This window comes from Pseudoliparis swirei, chromosome 13 (genome assembly GCF_029220125.1).
Source record: "Pseudoliparis swirei isolate HS2019 ecotype Mariana Trench chromosome 13, NWPU_hadal_v1, whole genome shotgun sequence".
Lineage (NCBI taxonomy): Eukaryota > Metazoa > Chordata > Actinopteri > Perciformes > Liparidae > Pseudoliparis > Pseudoliparis swirei.
In genome coordinates, this window is record NC_079400.1 from 10,157,557 (window position 1) to 10,169,602 (window position 12,046).

The 12,046-nt window shown below is 44.5% G+C and overlaps 1 protein-coding gene across 1 annotated transcript; it reads left to right on the forward strand.

Annotated features, from left to right (window-relative positions):
- The first annotated feature begins 1,230 nt into the window (after positions 1-1,230).
- Positions 1,231-11,625, forward strand: meox1 (mesenchyme homeobox 1). Its single transcript, XM_056429972.1, has 3 exons — positions 1,231-2,124; positions 7,788-7,960; positions 10,872-11,625. The coding sequence occupies exons 1-3, from the start codon at positions 1,638-1,640 to the stop codon at positions 10,992-10,994; spliced, it is 783 nt and encodes a 260-aa protein (XP_056285947.1). The 5' UTR covers positions 1,231-1,637; the 3' UTR covers positions 10,995-11,625.
- Positions 11,626-12,046: the final 421 nt, after the last annotated feature.

Here is a 12,046-nt window from a genome sequence, read left to right on the forward strand (position 1 = left end):
TTGTTCCTCCTTCTTTCTCCTCTAATGGCCTTTTATCTCTGAATCTTTCCTTCTCCTCTCGATGGAGGTCTGATCCCCCCCCGCCCCCCTTCCATTCTCCCCCCATCTGTCTGAGAGGTCAGGAGCAAAGTGAGGTCACGGGAGGAAGAAGGCAAACCTCAGCTCACAATTATGAGCAGCATGATCAGAAACTGCATTTCTGTAGCGTGTGGTTCAGCGGGTTGACTGGGTAACGGATACGCTGAAATGGAGTCGAGATGTTGGTATAGCCCAGAAAGGTTTTAATGGTATTAGAGACATTACTTCATGGGGAAGTGGCTTCTGCACAGATTCCAAATCAGTGATCAGAAAATCGCGTCGGCGTCGGTCCAAATGCGGCGAGTCCACATGCGATCGCCATCGCGCACAATTGCTCCTGCTGCTTCATATTTAGTCGTCAGGAGCAATGAGGGCTCCACGCGGAGACCACGCAGGAAGAAAGGATTCGCAAAGAAGAAAAATATTCGCTTGTGTTTTTGACATGTGGCTCTGAAATTTCATATCGTGTTTCACGAAAGGGAGAAAACCTCGGGGAGGTGTGAGAGCATGCACGGCCAATATCAAAACCCAGTCGCTCTATCACCTCCCCGTGAAGGAAGTACAGCCAGGTGGATTTGGGTGTGTAGCATTAATGCACAGACACACACACACACACACACACACTCACACACACACTCAGAGAAAGTCATAAAAACAAGAAAGGAAGAAAATACTTTTCAGATTGGAGAGGACAGGCGGGGATCAGGGGTGCAGAGGGAGAGGCTGAGGGTTAACTTTCCTCCAAAGGGTGTCAGAAAAGGAACTAAATTGGGTGTCAGAAAGCGCTAAGGAGCTGAAATAAGTCGGGGGGTCCCCAGCTCTCATGTGGGTGGGTGCTCACTTTATATTTTACAGACAATGTCCCTTTAAAAAGCTCCGCGTCTGGAAAGCCCATTAGATGTGCGTATAAAATGTCCCCACCGTGATTAATAGTTGATGAGGCCGGGTTGGTCGGAGGGTACGACCAACATGTGGCTGGCGGGGCTCCTCCTCCGCAATCTCACGTTACACTCCATAAACTTGCCACTCTTTCCCACCTATATGTTCGAAAAAGGAGGAGGGCTCTACTCGTCAAGAATGCCTTAGAAGAGTTGTGAAAACAGCCAGCCCGAGGAGGGGAGGCGTGCAGTTGCGGATGCGGCTCTCCAGTCAGGGAGAGAGGGTGTGTGAGAGCAAGACAGCGAGGAGGAAAGTGTGTGAGAGTGTGTCAGGACCGGAGGCTCCAGAGGACGTCATACACACACACACACACACACACAGAGAGAGAGAGAGGGGGAAGCCCGCTGTCACAGGAAGGCGTCTATCCTCGCGCGTTCTCTGCCGAGGACGAGTCGACAGATTCTGACAGAACTGAGTGGATGCAGCGAGACGATGATGTGCACTTAGCCGGCTGAAGTGGACGTTTCTCAAGACCGACAGACAAACAGATTTACAGTCCTTCCTGTAGACGGGTGGTGGTGGTGGTGGTGTTGGGCAACGGAGGGGGGGTTTCCAACTCCTCTGCAAGCGAAAGACTTGTAATAACACGTTGATTAAGAGCGTGGGATTCTTGCGTCGTCATGGATCAGCCAGCCAGCAGCTGCATGCGGAGCGCTCACCCCAGCAGCCCCATCTGGGGCTGCATGAGGAACCCCCACTCGGGGGCCAATCTGCAGTCTCCCTACCAGCAGGCCCCTTTCTCCCTCCACCAGAAGCCCGACTTCCTGGCCTACACGGACTTCTCCAGCTCCTGCCTGGTGCCGACGGCGCCGCACGCCGCCTACCCGCGCGACGACAGACAGTACCAGGAGAGCCAGAGCGTTTACCAGAGGGCCGACTGGCAGTTCAACCCTTGCGAGACGCGGGCGAGGGCGCCCGAGGCCTGCCCGGCCACCGTCACACCTGTAGGCGGTGCCACCGGAGGGGGGCCCGAGCCGGACAGTGTAGGTGGAGACCACCTCCCGGGGTCCGTGCCCGGCTGCCTGGAGGGAGAGTACTCGCCTCAGAGCGTGGCGTCGGCCGACTCCGACAAGAAGAGCTCCAACAAGAGGAAGAGAGATGTCACAGGTGAGTCGCTGGGACGGATGGGAGTCAGCTGGGGTGCGTTTGGGTTTTACGGGGAAAGAGGAGCATCCAAAGACTCACAGGAGGGCTTGAGAGAAGGAAGACGTGCAGTAATGAAATGCACATGTGGGGGGATTAAAAATGACAGTGCGCATTCCTTCTTTTTTATCTGCCACTAAATATATTAAGAAAAGATGAGAGGGAAACAGAAGCAAAGAATACAAATTAGAGACGATGTTGTGATCCCATGATTCATCTTCAAAGAACCCCGGCACACAGGTGTGAAACAAAATGCCGCGGCAAGCGTGGCGAATGTGGAGTACCTCGAGGTTAAGAATGTCTCCCCTGCCCCGTGTCACAGCTGGCAGCGACGCAAATGCTCCCTCTCGTTTCCTCATCAACTCGCCCTTAAAGGCGGCGCCCTCAGCAGATCGCTATGTGAAAGGTGAGGAGGTGACGGGACCTTTGTGTTCACTGGGAGGAGCAGTTGCATCCTCGTATTGTTCAAAAAGGGCTGAAATGATTAACGGGTGAATGTGAACGTTTCATTGCACTCCTGCATCTGTTGGAAACGGGCCATTGTTTGATAACCGAGTGGCAAAATTCAAGATGATGTTAAAAAAAAAAGAGAATTACAAGAAAATGAGACTCCTGTGATTTCAGGCATCGCAGGTGCTTCTGACGGGTTTTTTTTACGATTCATTATAGTTCCAAGTCTCAAAAGTGGATTTCATTCCTACAAAATCCTGCTGTGGCTGGGGTTTTTTTAAAGCTTTTTTACCGAAAACTATAAAAAGAAGAAAAATGTATCCTGTTAAAACACTTTTCAGCTGCCAAAATAAGATAATACTTTATTGCATGCTATACTTTCAGCAAAGCGCTCTGCTTTTTTTCTTCTTCTTCTTCCCACAAATGACCTTACATCTGCCATAGCGGTAAGACATGAAATAGTACCATTGTGTGCTTTTGGATTATAGCACAATTTATTCCCCCCTATCATATTTCACACTTGCTAATAGGAAGCAAATGTAATCGATACCCACGGCAAACTAATTCCTCAAAAATGGCACACGTGACACGTTAACGACGAGCGTGACGGATTAAAGCAGACGTGTGTGTTTAAGCTGAATCTGAAAGGTGTAAAAGTTGTAATGTGCATAATTACTACCTGGCAGGCAAATCCACGGCCGGCACATCTGGAACGCTCTCTTTTTAATCTGTGAAAAACCACTTGGGGAGAAACCTTTTAAAACCGTTTCCCTCACGGAGATGATGATTTATGCCACTGAGACGGACATTTGCACGTCCACACCTAATAAGTAAAAAAAATAATTCAGCATTAAATATTCCAAAATGGGAACTTTGGAGAAATGCGTGTATTCTCTTGTTAAACTTTAATCTTGGAGAGAGTTTTTTTGGCTCTTGGGGGTGACTCAGTATTTAATGTCTTAATGTTTACGCGAGTCCACTTATACCAGCAGGGTGGAGAAGTCACACTTCAAGTGATCGTCATCGACCGCCTCGCTGTGATTATCTTTTCTGATCCAAACATAACAAACCGTGTCTGATTATAAAGAGCAGCGGTAATTATTTGGAAGAAGAAAAAAAAAAACGACATGACCGTTGTCTATACAACAGCCTAATTGAAGGGCTTATGGTGTGTGTAGGGGGGGGGAGTACAGACCCTCCTCCCCCTCCTCCCCTGCTATACCACCCACCACCCCCACTCCCTCCCTTTCTTACCGTATTGTAACCTCCACTCACCACTGAAAACATGCCAGACCACGTCTGGTAAAATCACTTTGCCTGCGAGCCCACGTTTTACATTCTCATGCATTGACATTTTCCCGTCGTTAAGCCGTAACACAATCTCCCACTGAGTGCATGCAACATGTCTGACCACTGCATCGGCTCTTGGTTCCAGAAAAAAGAGCCCAAATATATATATATATATTAGGAAAATGCCCCGAAGGCATTCACATTACAGGCTATGTGTGTGTGTGTGTGTGTGTGTGTGTGTGTGTGTGTGTGTGTGTGTGTGTGTGTGTGTGTGTGTGTGTGTGTGTGTGTGTGTGTGTGTGTGTGTGTGTGTGGGTGTGGGTGTGTATTAATACAGATTTGGACCTAAAACTCCAGCTGGTGTCTGATATCGACTTTACTCCCAAAGTTTGATGATTTGTTTTCTACGGCCGTGATATAAAACATGAACATCGGCATAAACACATCATTGTGAATTGTTCCTAAAAAAGAAGAAAAAAAACAGTTTCATTATAAAAGCAAACAATATCGATACTGAACATTTATTAACACAATATTAAGACGTAATAAAATGTTTGATAACACACTACAACAAATATAGCATAGACAATTACTTTTTTTAAATGATTATTTGGCTATAGAGACATATTTGAATGTTTATTAATGTATTGTCGCTAAACTAATGCCTATAACAAAGGTGCATTATTACACGTTGAGTTATAAAGCATATATTAACTGTTTGTCACATCTACAAATCATTCACGTGTGGGTTTAAAAGTGTTAATAAATAACATTGATGACAGTTCATAATATATAATGTATGTTGCAGAGCAACCTGTTTATTCACATTAATAAACACTTTAAAATATCCTTTTATTGCCTTACAAATACATTAGAATGTGTTATAACCCATTTAGTCAAGTTACAAATGATAGATGAGGAGGTTTTAATTAAGTTTTACCAATAAAACATCCTGATTCCCGCTTTTAAACCCGCAAATCCCACCTGCAATTTTCACTTGCGTTTTTATTATTTAAACCGATCACTAGCAGCTGTAAATCCGCCCCTCGTGAAGTCAAACTAATTTTGCACCATCCCACCCTGAAAAAAAAAAAAAAGGTCACCAAATGCTGTTTGTATTTGGGACCCTGCTGGGCACAGAAGCCTTCGCCCTGCAAGTTTACGGTCTCTGGCTGTGAGGGTCTTTATTGGGGGCCTGTTCACTGGGAACCAGTGTGTGCCCCGCCAGGTGTTCAGGTCTAACGAAACCTGCTTCACGCAGACCCAGACCAGACCCGGACCAGACCCGGACCAGACCCGGACCAGACCCGACGCGGCCGGGCAGCGTTTGCCGCACTCAACAAAAAGAAGGCTTTTTTTTTTTTGGCATGCCACACTGATATTCCAGCACACACACACACACACACATCAGACGTTTGCACACACATGTCCCAGTCTGCCCAGTCACATCTGGCCCCAGGTACAGCGGTCCATTTCACATCCTGGCCCGCTGCCTCTGGCACGCGCCGACCACAACTTCTCACTTTAGACAAATTAGATCCATTTTCTAGAGATTACATCAGCTGGGAGTGTCGCTACCTGTGCATAATTATCACCCCCCCAAAAATACAAGTTTCCCTTTTAATGCACAAGAGAGGTTTTACTGGGAGCTTTCACTTGAATTGTATCCCGGGGAATGAGGTTTAACATTTTAACATTTCCGCAGAAATACGAAGTCAGGGATCTATAAAGCCGGGTGATAAAGCGTGACTTCTGTCTTGTGAGAATCAAGTGAAACTGATGTCAGCGGAGTTCAAACCGCATTTACTGGTCGCCCCCTTTACAGCTGACCGCCACCTTCACGGAGATATCTCTGTCCTGATGCATTCGCTGTCATGTTGAGATGAGTTAATGAGAATCTGCTCCAGAGGGAAATCTCCCCTGACACACACACACACACACACACCGAGCGGCAGTGAGATCTGGACACATCCGCACCTTTGTTCTTTTGTTGGAGTCTTTAACGATGTTCCGCTGCATTCCTGCCCTAACTCAGTCCCTCTGTGGCTGGTTTGGTGGGCCCGGCCCGGCCCTGTGCAGACAATGCTCTCACACTCGCCATGAATCTGTGCTCACAGGCATCAGTTTGTCCTAAAAAAACAAGTGTCAACAAACAAATAAAGGCACGGGGGTGTGCGTCGGCGTGCGTGACGTGCACATGCACACTCGCTGCAGGTGAACGGGACTCGTATAAGTGCGTCATGGTGGTCTCTTTTTAAAGTGCTGGTTTTTGGTGTTTACTATATGAGGGGCCTCCCAGTAAAGAGTCTTTGGAGTTGTGGTTTGTTGGTTGGAAAGGTCCTTCAGGTCTGTTTAATAGTCCATGAGAGGCTGGTCACAGATCTAACAGGCTTGCTTGACTTTAGTGCTGCATTTGATGTAATTGATCATGACATTATGATTACAAAACTTGAAAGTTATGGATTCAGCAGAACTGCACTCTCTTGGATGGTTAGCTATCTCTCTGAGAGATCTCAAAGAGTCTTTTATAATGGTAGTTTATCAGACTGTAGACATGTCAGCTGCGGGGTTCCACAGGGGAGCTGCTTGGGCCCTTTACTCTTTTCCATTTTCACAAATGATCTCCCTTTGTCAATTAAAAATTCCAACATGGTAATGACACAACACTGTACAGCAATTCTTCAAACAAACTGGAACTTGCCACCATTCTGAATCAGTATCTGGAGAGAGTGTCTGATTGGGTGAAAGTGAATAAGCTAGCCCTGAACATTTCTAAAACTAAATACATTGTGTTTGGCTCTAGGAATACACTTAACGGTGACACACAGCTTCACCTGTCGATGTCAGGTTCAGCGATAGAACTACTGGGTGTAGTGTTGGATGAACAGTTGTCGTGGTCTGAGCACATCGACAGCATTGTCACTAAGATGGGAAGGGGTATAGCTATGACCAGAAAGTGCTTTGCTTATTTAACTCTCCCTATTGTTTGTCAGGTGTTACACTCCCTGGTCTTTTGTCATCTGATGTACTGTCTATTCATATGGGCAGTGGCTGCTAAGAAGGACATACATAAACTACAAATGGTTCAAAACAGAGCTGCCAGATTAGCACTCCAGTGTTCAATTAGAACTAATACTGCATATATGCACTCTCGCCTGTCATGGTTCTCAGTTGAAACTCAACTTCACTTTTGTCTTCTCATGTTTTTCAGGAAAGTAGTATTTAATCAGACACCGGTATATTTCTTCAATCAGTCACAATACACATTTAACAGACATAACCATAACACAAGGAATGCTAGTTTAGGTCAATTGATACCGCCAACCCCAAGAACTAACCTCCTCAAACGTACTGTTATCTATCGTGCAATTACCGCTTGGAACTTACTACCTCCTCGTTTAACTCACATGAGTAATAATTTGTCATTCAAAAAACAATTAAAGGCGCACCTAAGAACATTCACCACTTGACGTATTCTATTTCTTTTTAGTCATCTGATTTTCTTTTTCTTTGTATGAATTAAGTTGAATTGCATAACATATATCTTATCCTTCAAATGTACTGAGCATCTGACTGCACTATTTTTTTACTTTGTTGTACTATTTTTAACTGTTGGTTTCACGATATGTTTCGTATGTTTTTGTATGTATTGTATTTTGTCCTTTCTGTGGACCCCAGGAAGATTAGCGGTCGCTAAGGCGTCAGCTAATGGGGATCCAATAAATAAACAAATAAACAAACTTGACTCTTTTTTTAAAATTTAAAGCAGAAAAAAATATAACGCAGAGAATTTGTTTATTTAGAAGCGAGCAGCCTTCAGGGGAAGTAGGAAGAAGGACGCGAGCCTCGAGCTGCATGACATGCATTTCCTTTCTGTGTCCCTCCAGATTTCCAGGAGTCCGGTTTTAAGGTGGACTCCAGCTGCAAGGCCCGGAAAGAGCGCACGGCGTTCACCAAGGAGCAGCTGAGGGAGCTGGAGGCCGAGTTCACCCACCACAACTACCTGACCCGGCTGCGCCGCTACGAGATCGCCGTGAACCTGGACCTCACAGAGAGACAGGTACGGCTCATCATGTGACACACACGTCATGTTTGGATTGTTGTCACTCCGTATGAATTATTAGTTAAATGTCTTAAGGAGGAAATGTGTTTTGTTTGATTGTTATTTCGAATGTAATTCATTTAGATTTTTACAAAAAAAATCTGATTTCTTGACGTTCTTTATGAAAGAATCCTCGGAATTACACCCCAAAAATATAAAATCTAGCAAAAAGGTGTATGGTAAAAATACTTGGAAATACATATGTTTCTAAAAGTAAATAATTGACCAATTACTTTTATTTTCTATTTCTAATTTCGTACTTTTCCAGCCGCAAAAGTCTAAAAAAAACAGGAAAATAAAATAACAAAAAATAATAAAACAAATGAGGTTATCATTACTTATTTAAAGTGGGCGGTACCCACAATATTCTAGATATCTCTTCTTCCGCAGTACAATATTAATGCATACGCACAGATGCATTTAGATTATAATGAACCGTTTTTTCCACCATATTTTGTCCGTGCTGCGGTTCGAGCAGAATGACATGCGGCTTTAATGAGTGGGCGGCAGCTCCAGACTCGACGAAATCGGGCGAACATGTGTCGATGCTGCTGGATGAAACCTCAGTCTGTCTGTCAGGCCCGATGTCCCAGCTCCTCCTAATGAGGCCACGGTGCCACGGTGACCACACATACTGCCGTCTGCTCCTTCAATCTATTCCCCAGACCTCCAGAAGAAGAAAAAACACACACACTTACACACACACACACACATATATATATATATATAGATATACACTTCTGAACGGACGGACACACTCGCACACGGCCGGGTTCCATCTCTACTCAGAGGTCCCACTGCAACTGGTCCGCTTTTTCCAACTCATCCTACAAGCTTTGGCGCTTTCACCGTCCTTGTCAGTCAGCCGCGACGTGAAGGAAAAGAGGCTTTCGTTTGTGGCAGCGGATTCATGCGCCGAGGGGAGAGGGGAGGGGGGAGGAGGGGGGTGCAGAGGTTAACTCACACTTCCTCGACCTGAGATTCATCTTAGAATTTAAACTCAATTAAACCGCGACTCTCAAAAATGTCAACTGATTCACGAACTGAGACGAAGAGCTTGGAGTTCAGGCTTTTTTGGCCCAGTGCAACTGTTTTTAATGGGTTGTATAAGCTAAAAAGATATGGCTGGAGATATTTTATATATCCCATTTTAAAGGCCAAACCCAACAAGAAATCCGTCAAGCTAACAAACCATTAACAACTTGTGTGTGTGTGTCCAGAGCCCGATACATCTCCCTGCTCCGTGCCTGAGAGCTCCATTGTTGTTCAAACACATTGAAATCACCTCCACAGCCTCGGCGTGGCTCCGGGTGAGCCGTCCCACCATCGGTCCTGGAGTTCCATTTAAATTAATCCTACGTACACCGCACACGGCTGCAGTAAATACTCGAGCGCCACATTATGAACCGCTGCTGACGAGGGTCTCCAATAAAAGCACCATTTCCTCTTTAGGAAGGAGCAGATGTTGGGAAAGTGTGAACTAATGGACATATCGTTGTTTTTGGTCTTTTCATGGGATTTGTTGACAGTTAAAAAACCCATAATTTTTTTATTTTTTATTCTCAGTTAACAATGAGACATTCATATCAGTACGACCCAAGCCCCAGATTAATGTCGGCATTTATTGTCTTTATTTCTAAATCTTGAGTGAACGTCAATCACACACAGACTTCAACCCCCCCCCCAATTCATATCACTTCATCTGTGCCATCCAACATGACTCAAGTATGACGTACGACACAAGCCTAAGATCAATGTTGGCATTTATTGTCTTTATTTCTAAAATCTTGAGTGAACGTCAATCACACACAGACTCCCCCCCCCCTCCCCCCCATCATTCATTGCAGGAAGTGCATGTTTGCGCTGCTATTCTTGGCCGGGACAGTTGGAGCATGATATCATTCACATTTCAGAGCGGCGCGGTGACACAGATGAGCAAGCGTGCACACTGTAAACTCACATCCTGCGTAGGCCGACATCCTGACAGTTGACCCCCCCCGACCCCGCCGTCCATACGATACTCTCCGCCGGCATTCGCAGACATTTTCTGAGCCAGAAAGCTTCGCGCCGACGGTCGGCGCTCCTCGCGAGGCCAACGCAAACTGAGCCAGTTCACTCGCTGCGTTGGGAGATTTGTGGGGGATTATTTGTCTGTTTTTCCGCTGACCGTGTTGGACATTTTTGCACAACAAATTGCAACAGAGAGGAAAAATCCACAGAGATCCTGTTACAAGTTCGGATTTGGTGGAATAATTCTGCTGTGTCTGCGTCAGTTTTATCTAGAATAGATTATTATTGTTTTAACTCCTTATGCCTTTATTTAATTTAATGATTAATCTGTTTAAATGCTTAAATATTTAATGTCATAACTTTATTAAATTGTATCTTAGTCTAGTGTACTCATAACATACCTTTACTTTTCCTTTGCACTTGTCTTTTTAATTGCTCTCGTATAGTTTCTACTTTTACTTCTGTTCTTATTTTAGTTTTATATTCATTATTTATCTTTTACTTTTCCTACTTAACTGTGTTTATTTGTTCTTGTGCTGCTGCAATAACTGAACTTCTCCTCTGGGGATCAATAAAGCCTTTTATCATCCTACAATATCGTAAAAAGACAGAAAAAAATAATTGTTTTTTGATTTAAACAGTCCAAAACCCCAAAATGTTGTTTTTAACCAGTGGATTTTTTTTGGGAGGATCAGAATAATAGTTGCAGATACATTTTCTGTGCATCCATTAATCAATAGAGCAATAACATTGATCTTAAATTATGACAAAAGGGGGAAAACACCATTATTTTATGCTGTTATGATCTTTCATCCCGAACACACTTTAAACTCCAGCATTTTCTGTATTTCTGTGACAGGTGAAAGTGTGGTTCCAGAACAGGAGGATGAAGTGGAAGAGAGTGAAGGGAGGACAGTCGTCTTCGCCCAACGACCTGGAAAACGACGACATAGACTCGGCGGCTTCGCCCAGCTCTGAATGAACAAAAATAAAATAAAAAGGGGGGGATGGCGTTCTGAAAAAGAGGAGACGACACAGAGAGACTTTGGGGTCAACTGGACGCCAACGCAGGACAATGCAACCTTCTACTCACTTCTTTGGAATTGAATTGAATTTTCTTTATATCCAGGAAGAAATCAACAAGCGTTTCCTTTGCTGTTGTAAATAGTCCACGATGAACTGCATTTTGATATATTACTCCGTTCAAGAGGCATTGACTGTGTTAAATGTTTGAGGTGATGCTTGTGGTCATTGTAGATCAGTGACAGAGTCCAGATTGCAGCTTTAAGGCCGGTGATGACACATCAGACCGTGATTGTGTTTCAGAGCATCTCCTTTGGTTCCAGGGTTGTAATCTTAGCCTTTTGACGCTTGACTACAACCACCTGGGAAAACTCAGACTGCACAAGTGTTGCCAAGCCATAAGTGCCTCAGAATCAGATGACTTTCGCTTCATTTTGTCAGTTTATTTTTCCTAGAATATATAGTTTATTTCTTATCTTTTTTTTAATACTATTCTTTTTTGATTTTTTTTTATACATGTTGAATGTTATTGATAAAACACAGATGTTGCCTGTTTCTGCAAATAGAATAAATCATCTCCTGCAAAATGATGGGAAAAATATCTCGATAATTTCTTCCACCTGCCGACGACAATGGATCGGACAGAAGGTGCATGTGTGCGCCTGACGGGCCGGTGGGCTCGTAGGTAAGACGTTATAAGTGCTACCAATCCATTCTTCGCTGCTCGCTGTTTCACCCCGGTTGGAAAAAACAAACAACCAATCAGAGCAGTGTGGGCGTGTTTAAGAATGGCAACGTCATCTTTCTGTGCCAGAGAAACGGCGTCAAAACATCGAGAAATGACAACACAACAGACATTAAAGCTGCACTCATACATTTATTTATACAAACAAAGGATCAGATGACTATGTGTGATGTCAAAGCAGTCGCTCGTCATGGTTTATCGTCTTTAAGGTCATTGTTTTGGCATTTAGCACCCAGAGACCGAAACAGAACTAATAGAGGGGGGGG